Genomic DNA, 11,538 nt, shown 5'->3' with positions numbered 1-11,538 from the left:
CTCAGATGGGGGCTGATGCTGGTGAAGGTGACCTTTTGGGGGCTGATGTCAATGGAGGCAGCAAGACACTTCTAACAGGATATTCAGGATGAACAGAGCTCACAGCAGTCTCCTCTGATGACTGGAGCAGGGCACACTGTAGCTGAAGCTGAGGCTGGGGCCTGGCCGTCCTCACCCTCACAATCTCTAGGGGTGCAGTCTCTGGGTTGACCGGCTCAACAACAGGAACAGTCTTTAAATGTGCTGGCCGAGGAACACAAACAGTCTCCAGGGTGGCTGCCCTGGCCACATAACAAAAAGTCTAGAAAAAAGCTGCTTTGTGAATCATAAACTTGCTTAAATTCTGCTAGCTCAGGAACATAATATGAAGTTTTTTGATTTGCTGGATCAGAAGCACAACATGAAATGTCTTTATCTTTAAATCGCTCAAAAATACAGTACCCACTCATGATGGTGACTAGCTTTAAAACAAAAAACTCATAAACAGCAGATTCAGAAACACAGGTAATTACCTCCTTGTTGGCTACAGCAAACTTAAAAGCAGAACAATCAGTGTTATCTTTAGCTGACATTGAAACAAACAGCCTTGGAGGTGGTTCAGGTAGAGGAAGAGCTCCACAGAATGAAACACTTTTGCTCACAGAGGAGGATCTTTCTGATGGCCCAGTCCAGAGAGCTGGGATGGTGCAGGGAGCACAGTGTCAGCAGACTGGGGCTGCTGGTCCTGCTGTCGGGAACCACAATTTTGTCCTGCGTGGAGCTGGAAGCACCAATATCTGATGAGGAGTTGGGCTGATGGAGGGGTGTGGGAGGGCTGATGGCCAGAAGGGATGGAGAAAGAGAGCTGTTGGGTGGAAGGAATGGAGAGGAAGCACATTCCTCAATGTGCTGCCCATCCTGGAGTCTCTTTTTTTGTTGGGCTACAATATGCACCAACCTGGAAAAAACAGGAAACACCAGGAACCAGGGTTTGGAATATAGTCCTCAAGGAAGATTAACTGCAAAATTCTTCCATGTTGATCTTCTACGTTGAACGCACCCTGGGCATATTCCATCAGGTGGGCAACAATCTTCTCGAGCTCCTTGGAAGCAAACTCGAGTCCCCGGGGTCCGTGCCTGGTCCAGGCATATTATTAGTCATGATCATGGTATTAGCTTTCTATTTATTTATCTATGTTGTACTTTATTTATACATTTTTTAAGAATATATTTTATTATATTCTTTATTTTCAATTCAGTATTTAGCATCATTTTAATACTGACCAAAATCTCCTGAGAAATGTTTCCAGCACCTCGCTGAATCTATACCATGAAGAATTAAAGCAGATATGAATGTAGGTGTAACTAATGAAGTGGCCAGTGAGTATGGTGTGTTTATGTATTATGTCAGTGACATCTGTGGCTTCAAAAAATTCAGAAGGAAAACCAACTCACAGCAGCATGTTACTTTACTTTGCTACTTATCTGTACATTCATATGCAACATGAACTTAAAAACAAACCTTAATAAGCAGACTGAGGGTTCAGATCCTAATTTGAGACTTACAGAAATGAGCAGTTCATACTTTTAATGACAGCTTTATTTTAACAGTGAAACACGTTAAGCAACAGAATCAAGAAAACAAACAGGAAGTTACAAATTAATCTGCTTTAAAGTCAAATAAGTCCATTTGATTTAATTCTAAAATTAAAATGATTTTCCAAAACATTGCATATTGTGTTTTTAAAGAAATCCTTTCTTATTAGCAAAGCCTGCAGGGCACAGGATTATGAATCATTGCATACATATTTTCATTCCCCACTCGCTATGCGGGCGGTCTTTGTCCTCTACCAGAGGCCTGTGCAGTCTCTCAGCTGCTCCCAGGTCTGCACTCTTCTGGGCAGAGATCTCAGATGCTCCTGGAATGTGCTGGAGCCACTCCTCTCTGAGCTCTTGGTATTTCTCAGGCTTCTTGTGTTCCTTCTTCTTAATGTTGGCATCACGTAGGTCTGCTGTTCTTGACCACCCTTGGGGACGTGTCCCATTTTGACCTCAGGACTTACAGGAGGTACTCACAGATGTTCCTGTATACTACGCCAGCCACTTGGTTATGGTGCTCCGTGTATGCCTGCTGGCATCGTGCACCCTGCTTAGAGCTTGTTCCTGTGTTGCCGTGATTAGTGCCTCTGTGCTCTGTGTGTGTGTGTGTGTGTGTGTGTGTGTGTGTGTGTGTGTGTGTGTGTGTGTGTGTGTGTGTGTGTAAACTAAATGAATAAAGCTCAGTCTTGATTTTCAGGTCATACTGGACTGATCTGACATGTAGGTGAACACAGGACTCAAAGAAGAGCCGTTTTAGGCAAGCTGAGTTTATTTATACAGTTAACTCAGGTCACATCCATTAAAGTGTCCTTTGGCATTACTGCATCATTTTTCAAACTTACTGAACACAAACAAAGTTATACAACTAGGTACATGACCCCAGCTACAAGGAACATAAATGCTAATGACCAAAATATAGTAATAAAATTAGCCAAGCAAATCCGAGCGCTCCACAGAGTCACAGTAACCCTGCCTGGAGGGATGCTATTGTCCTGGGCACGGGGTTCTGAGGGAGAGGAGAATCAACACGTCACACGGAGCCAAACAATGAACACCTAACTCGTTCAGTGCAGACTCTGGAGGAGGATCCCCTGCAACGGACCAATCGCTCATCTTCTCAGGTTCTTTAAGGACAGACCTTAGCAGAATAGCAGATCCCACATTAAGACACAAGATGATACATGCCTCCTTTACACTGTAGAAAGAGAGCAGATGGAGACAAATACTCATCATCATTACCTTTGAGATGTGCTCTTCATCCTCAGTAAGCTTTCTTAACCTCAAATGTGCACGACTGAAATTCAAATGCAGCTTTTCAAACATCTAAACAACAGATATCAGCGAGGTTTCTTTATTTAACATCCGTCCGTCTGCTGACACTTATTCAGGTCCGTGTTGTGGGAGCAGCATTCTAAGCTTAACTCATCCGTTACCTCACACCAAATCTGTACATAAGGATTACATTCCTGAGCCTGCAAACAACTATAACCACCCCACACACACAAACACACACACTTACTGCTTAAAGAAGTTCTCTGGTTTTTTGCAGTAGTGACCAAAGAGAGGAAATAAATTTCTGGTCATGTCAAATTGAAGCTGAGCTGCTCCACCATCACTGAAGTTATTACACAGGATCACCTGACAGAGAAACATACATAAACATTTTAAATCTAACAGATTTCTGCCACATAGATCAGCTGTTAGCAGTTAAACAGAGAGCCGGTCACACTGATGTTCGAGTCATCTTTAAACTTTAAAGTGGTGAGTAAACAGCAGGGTAATCACTGGTAATCCAGCATATAACACGTCTTCCATCCAGTGCTGTTTGGATGTATGCTTAAAAAACGTCGCCTGTCATCTAAAGTGCTCAGGAAGACTGCAATCAGGGACACTTTTCAGGTCATTTCCATTCTAATCCCAGCGGGATGTCGTTACTGTGTGCACCCACAAATTAGCTTCAATCGGGCCTCAAACTCAGGTGGACCACCACAAACAGTGAATAAGAGCACTACGTTTTGACTGTACGATCAAAAGGTTAATCCAGCTAACCACAGCAGCATTGGCCTCACATTCACAACTAAAAAACATCTTTGTGTTGTTCTAGATGTAATCGTTAACAGCTATCTGGGTGGGCGAGTTTAGATTAAAAAAATTCACCATGCAGTTTTTATAAAAGGGGAAATTATCCATAGAGGCCAAAACTGTTTTTATTTGTTTTTTTTTTAAAAATCAGGCTGTAAATATGCTTTTTAATCATGTAAAGTTGAATATTTTAATATGGGAGTCTAAGGAGAATGATTCCCTCAAGTGGCACTTAGAGGAGGTGCAGTTTCTGCCACTTCCACAGTGGCTTCATTCCACTGGAGGCTGCCCCACAGTTAACACTAGTGAGTACGTGCTGTACAATAACCAGCCAGACTTCATGAGACGTAAAGTGAAGCATGTGTGATCGTTTTCCTCGATTTTTAACTCGATTTTAATATTTTTTTAAGCCTCCATAACAAACAGTATGACAGGTTTTAGTGAGTAATGATTCCTTACATCTTGGTACAGAAAGTTGTCGAGTCTTTCTGCCAGGCCTTGCCAAGCCAGTTGAAACAGAGAAAAGCCGAGGACCTGATGAAGGTTCAGCAGCCTGTCCCTCACACACAGCATCATGGGACATGCTGTACTGGACAGGGTCATGGCTGACTGGTCTTGCTGTGGTGGCAGTGACAACCACCTAAAAGAACGACAGTGTAACGGCCAAAAATTGATACATCAGTGTAATATAATGTGCAACTTTATCTTTCTTAAAGTTTATTTATTAAATTAGCAGAAAGAAATATTTTAAAATATATTAACCCCAGAAATAATTCAAACCATGCTAAAAAAGAACAAAGAGATAAAAAAAGACAAAATAATGAGACAAGGATAACTTTTGTTCAGTAATGTGTGAATCACCATGTGCAAATCAATAACAGATTTTTGTATTTCTTTTTGGCACTCACTTCTTTTGGCTGTTAAAAGTAAGTCATTGGAAACTTTCATAAGTGCAGTGCTTACAACCTGCCAAGCAAAGCCTCACAGCTCTCAGTATCTGTTATGGCTATATATGGCATAAACATTTCACTTGTTAAAGCCATTGTGATAGATTTATCTAAAATTAAACCTGGATTTTAGAAGCTGTACACCAATTTATTACAGCATTCATCAAAACGCCAGTTCTCACCTTTCCTGGCAATATGGTTTGGCTTTTTCTTTGATTTCTCTCATGAGAAAATCCAGCAGTCTTCCCAGCATGTCTCCTTTGAGTCGATCCAGCAGTGCTAACAGACCGTCAAAAAGAGAGCCTTCCAGAGAAGCTAGGCGACCCACCTCCATTACACCTAGGCCTCCGAGTACAGCTTCTTCACCAACAGAAACTGCTGTCTGCTGCAGCTGTAGGAAAAACTGAAGAAAGGAAAAGGATATAGTGAAAACTATAAATATCACCCCTTTTTGATTAGTTTGATGCAGCGTGTTCTTTTAGAGATTTACTTTTTGGGCATTTGGCTTTTGTTTTTGACAAGACTGTACAGCAGACTGGTGAGGAGGAGAAGAGGGGAACAACAAGCAGGAAAAGACCCTTCAGTAGCCTTTCAGCATATCAGTCACAAGCTATACTGGAGGTAGACTGGACTTGTGAGCCAGGTAAAGGCAACCTGTCTAGGAGAAGACACTCCAAAATCAAACATGGGAAAAACAGGCTCATCAGTTCGGTTAAAGCAACTGTTCCATGAGAGACAACTCAGACCTAAAATCCTGGAGCCAAAGAGGTCTCAAACCTGCACGCAGGCGGTCTGGAAACCTGTGGTCGTTCTTCCTTTGAACCAGGGCAGCGAAGAAGCTCGGCAGGTGACTGAGCAGCCCTCTTTAGGGACAGCACTGCTCACCCTTTTTCAAGGCAGGGCACTAGAAAAGTTCCCCAAACAAATGCCTGCCCTACCCCTCAACTAGTCAACATGCAGTTAATGTGGTCGAAAGCAGTGACCAAGAAAACTACTTCTTGGCACATGAAATGTGTGCATCCTTATGGACAGAGATGACGTAGCAAGACCTCAGAGAAGAACCGCCCTTATTGCCCAACAACGAGCTTGCTACAGGATCGACATTGCTGCTCCCAGCGAGACCAGACGTACTGACGAAGGGTCGATCTGTGAACTCCAGGGAGCTTACACCCTCGTCTGAAAAGGCAAACCTGAGACGGAGGACAGGATTTCACTATCTGCACTGCACTTGTTCAGCAGATTCCTGACTTGCCAACAGGCATCAGTGAGCACTTCATGAAGGTCCGCTTCCTGCTTGCACCGTCCCGTTACATCACCATCATCAAACCGGCGAGGAAGACAAGGAAGTGTTCTACGAGAACCTGAATCCCCTTGTGAAGAACACCCCTGCGAGCAGCAAACTGCTTATACTTGGTGACTTCAATGCTAGAGTAGGGCGTGACCATGAGAGCTGGGAAGGTGTGCTAGGGGCACACGGAGTTGGAAACATGAACAGCAACAGGTTGCTCCTCTTGACGATGTGTGCTGAGAACAGTACCAGACCATATGGATGCATCTCAGCTCCAAGTAGTGGCATCTCATTGACTATGTCATTGTCCATAATCAGGATTTACGTGATGTCCGAGTGGATCGAGCCCAGTTCTCCGCCTCTTTGCGCTTGCGTAGAGACTGCACATAAAACAGCTGTTATAGCAATCCGTTCTGGGAGCTGAAGTAGAAATTCTGAAATTCTCAACACAACGACCACAACACACAAACACAGCAGAGAACGGTGGAGGTGTGGGAAAACATGTCAGCGATGACCTACTCAGTGTTAGAGGGAATCTGAGGGTTTTTTCTAACTCCTGATCTACGCTCCAGTCCAGTAGGTGGCGGTAATGCAGCTCTAAGCTGGTTTGCCAACCACCATTAAACCCACAAGAAGAAGATGATGACCGAGAACTGTAATGCTGCTGATGCGGATGAAACGAGATACCTGAGTGCTGCAGAGTTTAAACGAAGCATCAAAGCAACAAATTTGCTTTGAGGATTTTTTTATAAATCGAATTATTTGAGTTACTCGAGGAATGGTTGCAGCCCTAGAGCAGTCACTTGAGACTGTGCACCCCATGGATTGATTACAAGAAAGCCTATGACTCAATGCCTCATACATGAATCCTGGAATGCCTAGAACTGTACAAGATCAACAGTACCCTAAGAGCCTTCATCAGGAATTCAATGGGGATGTGGAGAATAACACTTCAAGCCAGTTCAACAAGTCATCATGCGGGATTTACCAAGAAGATGGGAGGATGTCACCGATGGGAATATCTTCCCATGATTAATGAAAATATAAAATAAATGTAGAAGTCAGGATAACATTATAATCCCGATTCATAATAGAAAACCCTTCAGTAGACACCTTTTGCAAAACTATTTTGCCCCAAATTGGAGGCCTTGCCCTAAACTTTGATCCAAATACTTTTAGCCACCCCTGGGTTAGTAAAGATATAATAAATATTCCAATAAATATATGTTTTCAAAATTAACATTGCTCATTGATGGACAGACGAATATAGTATTACACATCTTTGAACAGTTAAGAACACATGCCAAATTTCACGGCTCAACTCCTTGTGGTTTTGGAGTCTATAGACCAGAAAGGTACGATCTCATGGACGGACAACAACATCCTCCTGCTTTATTATTATGTGCAGGAGGATAAATAGTTGGCTCTCAATTTCTCTTACTCCACAAGGTTTGTAACCTTTGGTTAAAATTTCCACACCAGTCCACACATACTTTCTAAAAGTCAAATTGTAATTTTGGCTTACACATCTTCTAAGTCCAGTTTATGGGTAAAATCCCACTAAAATGCCCTCTCATCTGAAAAACAAGGGCTGGGTATCTTATACAGGCTTGGCCACTTTGAACTGGCATTGTGGGAAAGACAGCATAAATAGAAATAATTACATTTCATAGAAACTACACACCACATTGTTTCCCCAGTCCCCCAAGATGGTGGAAATGTAGTTGACAGCATTAAGGATGGCACAATACCGGACACCCAGTGGGCAACGAGATTCCTCCTTCATCACCTGATGGGGAAAACACACACACACACACACACACACACACACACACACACACACACACACACACACACACACACACACACACACACACACACACACACACACACACACACACACACACAAATATTAATCTCTTTAAAAGTCACTGTACAATAATGGACTTTGACTTGTTTGAAAACAGCCATATAACTTCCTCAGACTGATGGGCAGTAACAATTGCTATTCTAAGATCATTGCTGATATCTCTCTACCTCGGCATTGTGTGAAAATGCACCTGAACGCTCCAGACGGTGACTGCTTCTGCATTTTGGATTAGTTTTACTTAAATAATGATACAGTGTAATCTGTTGCTGTTAATCTGAGGTTGTTACCTAGTTTTAAGACCTGCTAAGGACCAAGTTATCGTTATTATGTTCTGATATGTAAAACCTTAGAACTGAAAGGGGGTATATTTTCTTTTTACCATGACTGTATAACAAGACAAATAAAAAGGTAGACATTGGAAAACCAACAATCATAAATAAAATGTCAAACGCTATTAGAATCGCTTTGCTGCAGTAAATTTTACCCAACTGGAGCTAGAAACCTACTACAAAATGTTGGCAAATACTCAGTGTTCCACATCTATAGTCACTGGACTGGTCTGGATTGAAGAACAATATACTTGATACAACTTGACAAAATTGGATTCGCAAAGGGCACACTTGTTTCTTCTAGTGGTCAGGGGTGGATGGCAACTGAGACCAACTGCAGCAGACTTGAATGGATACCACACTTAGTCTACTATGACCACAAGTGCTTATTGTCTCTGGGTAAAAGGAAGAGGTTGTTTATTGATTGATGAACAAAAACTAAATCCAATCCCCTAATCATTGTGTCATTTCATTGTAAATGTTACCTGAGTGAGTCGTATGCGAAAGTCATCCACCAGTTCTTTCTGTAGCCCCAGAAATTTCAGTTGTGCAGAAGGACAAGGCAAGGTCCGGTACCGCTCTAAGAATAGCAGGATGAAAAAAAAAAACAATCATATTATTCAAAATATTTCATATGTACACACAGCATAAGAAATATTATATAAAATAGCTATTCAGTATGCCTTAGTCCCCCCATGGCACCAACCAAAGCGGCAGCCTGTTGCAGCAGCACCCACTGTTTTTGATTTTTTATTCTCTTCATCTTTTAATGACTATTACAGTGAGAAAAAAAAAACTATCACATGATAAAGTTGATTTTTGTTTCTCACTGTAATTTATCAAAGGTGAAATGGCTACTTTTTGTTTCACAAGTTTTTTAAAGTGACATTTAATGAGCCTACTAGTGTTTATTTCTTAACATCACACTCTTGGCTACAGAGACTCTTTACCAGAGTTCTTCTTCCCAGAGGAAGGCCTGTAATCTTAAAGGTGCTATGGAAGAAACAGCAGGGCTTCCGATGCAGAGCTGTTCAAGTGATCATCGGGAGGAATATCAAGTGTTTGGACAAGCTTGGGAAGCTGAATGCCACACTCACACTTATTGGACTGGCTTCAGGACTTTTTACAACAAGATGTCTATAATGAGGCTCTAGAAACTGCCAGACAAAGGTTCACACTAGGCTGAAGAGATATAAAGAAGCAGATATGAAGAAGCAGAGGCCAAGAGAATAAATGGCCTGTTCTCCAAAGATCCATCCAGGAAATACTCTCAAGAGAATCATAGCACAAGGGCAGACCAACCCAGAGCCGAAACTCAACAATAGTGAAAGCACATCTGAAAGAAAGAGGGGGTCACATAACACCAATGCCAAGTGGCTGGTGAACCTAAGCTCAGACCACAGCAACTTTCCAAAGCAAGAGCCAGTCAACATCACAAAGGCAAACATCCAATGAGTGAGAAATATTATATAAAATAGCTATTTTGTATGAAGAGCTGGAGCAGGACCTAACATGATCCATGCCTACTGGCTGAAGGGCTGCTAGCAGCTGGTACTCATCCAGACTGGCTAAGGAAGGATCCCCACAAGGGTACGACACCATTAAAAAAAACTGGCAGATTACCTGCCTCTCCACAAAATGGAAGCTCCTCTCAGGCATCGTAGCAACCAAGATGAGTAGGCACATGAGTCAATACATGAATACAGCTCAGAGGGGCATTAGAAATAACACCAAAGGACCAAAGTTCCAGTTCTTGGTTGTTAGAGCAGTACACCAGCACTGTAAGACCAGGCGGACCAACCTGAGCACTGCCTGGATTGACTACGAGAAAGCCAACGACTCAATGCCCCACAGATGGATACTGGAGTGCTCGGCACTGTACAAGACTAATAGTACACAAAAACTAATAATAGCCTAAGACTAATAATAATATTCACGAGGAACTCAATGGAGCTGTGGCAGAACATAACACTGGAGGCCAACTTCAAGACAATCACACAAGTTACCATCAAATGTGGAATATACCAAGGTGATGCACTGTCCCCACTGCTGTTTGACATAGCTGGCTTAGAGGGTTGAGGCCTAAGAGCAGATACGGATATAGATTCAGGAGTGGAATGACCATCAGTCATCTCTTGGACCCTGCTGGAATATAAACTGGCCATGGGAGGAGACAGATGCCACTGATGTCGAGACGTGAAAACTCTTCACAGTACTCTTCATGGGGTACTCTCCAAAGTCCATTACCCCGACACTCTATGTGCAATATAAAGAGAGGGAGTGCGAGGATAAATGAGTGTCAGAGCCACAATCCAGGATGAAACATGAAGCATCCGTGAATACATCAGGAAGATAGTCTCCTGAGCTGAGCTGCTCCAAGAATGCCTCAGGCAGCTGAAGACAGACAGTGATGAGGAACAGGAGCAGGAAATGTCACGGACAACCAAGCCCCTGCATCAGACGTACCATTGACAGATAAGGAAGTGGCTGACATAAAGAAATCCTACCAGTGGCTAGAAAAGGATGGCTTTAAGGACAGCACAGATCATGGCAGCACAAGAACAAGCACAAGAACAGGCCCTAAGCATCAGATCCACAGAGGCAGGAGTCTACCATAGCTCACAGAACCCAAGATGCAGACTGTGCAAATGTGCCCTGGAGACTATCCAACACATATTACCAGGATGTAAGATGCAAGCTGGGACCAAGTACACTGAGAGACACAACAAGTTGCTGGGATAGTGTACAGGAACATCTGCGCCACATCTAGACTAAAGCTCACCAAGTCCCGATGGAAGACACCACCAGAGATCACATGCAGCAGGTTATCAACTAGCCCAGTTAACCCTTAGTTTCTCCTGCGTGCTCACTTGACAGAACGTAACCAATCTAAAAGGGGCATTTCACATAACACTGGTCAACAATGATTTTGCTACCAGGAGAAAAATACCTGATATAATGCATTTCAGGTGTGCTGATTCCAAATCTATAATCAGAATTTCTCTAGCATGTCAGGTTCTTGAGTTATGCACATGTCAATATTTAGCTAATGTATTGCTGTACTGGTGCTTCTCATGCAAATGTAGCGTGTGCTAAGATTTTCTAATTGTGAAATTGAACAGAATTTATCAATAATTTGGGTGATTTTGTGATGCTGAATCCAAATCTGGTCATTAAAATTCAACCAACTAAAGTTTAACTGCCAACATTGAGGATCAACAATGCCAGAAATTTGCAGTTTCTTATAGTGACTGTTTTGATCTGTCAGTAGATAAAAACAAAGTTTTAGTGCTACATCCAGTGATGAATCGTGTTTCTGGGGCGGTCCACAGTGATGCGAAGCTTAAAGCTGGGATCTTTGATGGACCCCAAGTCCACGAGCTTATAAGAGGCAGAGACTTTCCCTCGAAGCTCAGACCCTTGAACTAAGAGCACGGGAATCAT

At 42.6% G+C, this 11,538-nt stretch overlaps 1 protein-coding gene across 1 annotated transcript in view; it reads right to left on the bottom strand.

Moving 5' to 3' along the window:
- Window positions 1-1,615: 1,615 nt before the first annotated feature.
- rint1 (RAD50 interactor 1) overlaps window positions 1,616-11,538 on the bottom strand; it is a 51,183-nt gene continuing 41,260 nt past the window's right edge. The window contains exons 10-15 of the mRNA XM_030720674.1: window positions 8,580-8,674; window positions 7,580-7,684; window positions 4,790-5,010; window positions 4,120-4,300; window positions 3,098-3,216; window positions 1,616-2,773 (exon numbers count right to left, since the gene is read on the bottom strand). Coding sequence (XP_030576534.1) covers window positions 2,563-2,773; window positions 3,098-3,216; window positions 4,120-4,300; window positions 4,790-5,010; window positions 7,580-7,684; window positions 8,580-8,674 — 932 coding nt within the window. The 3' untranslated portion in view covers window positions 1,616-2,562. The remainder of the gene's footprint in view (window positions 2,774-3,097; window positions 3,217-4,119; window positions 4,301-4,789; window positions 5,011-7,579; window positions 7,685-8,579; window positions 8,675-11,538) is intronic.

Source organism: Archocentrus centrarchus, chromosome 23 (genome assembly GCF_007364275.1).
Source record: "Archocentrus centrarchus isolate MPI-CPG fArcCen1 chromosome 23, fArcCen1, whole genome shotgun sequence".
Lineage (NCBI taxonomy): Eukaryota > Metazoa > Chordata > Actinopteri > Cichliformes > Cichlidae > Archocentrus > Archocentrus centrarchus.
The sequence above is the reverse complement of the archived record's forward strand: the minus strand, read 5'-3'. Positions and strand labels throughout refer to the sequence as shown.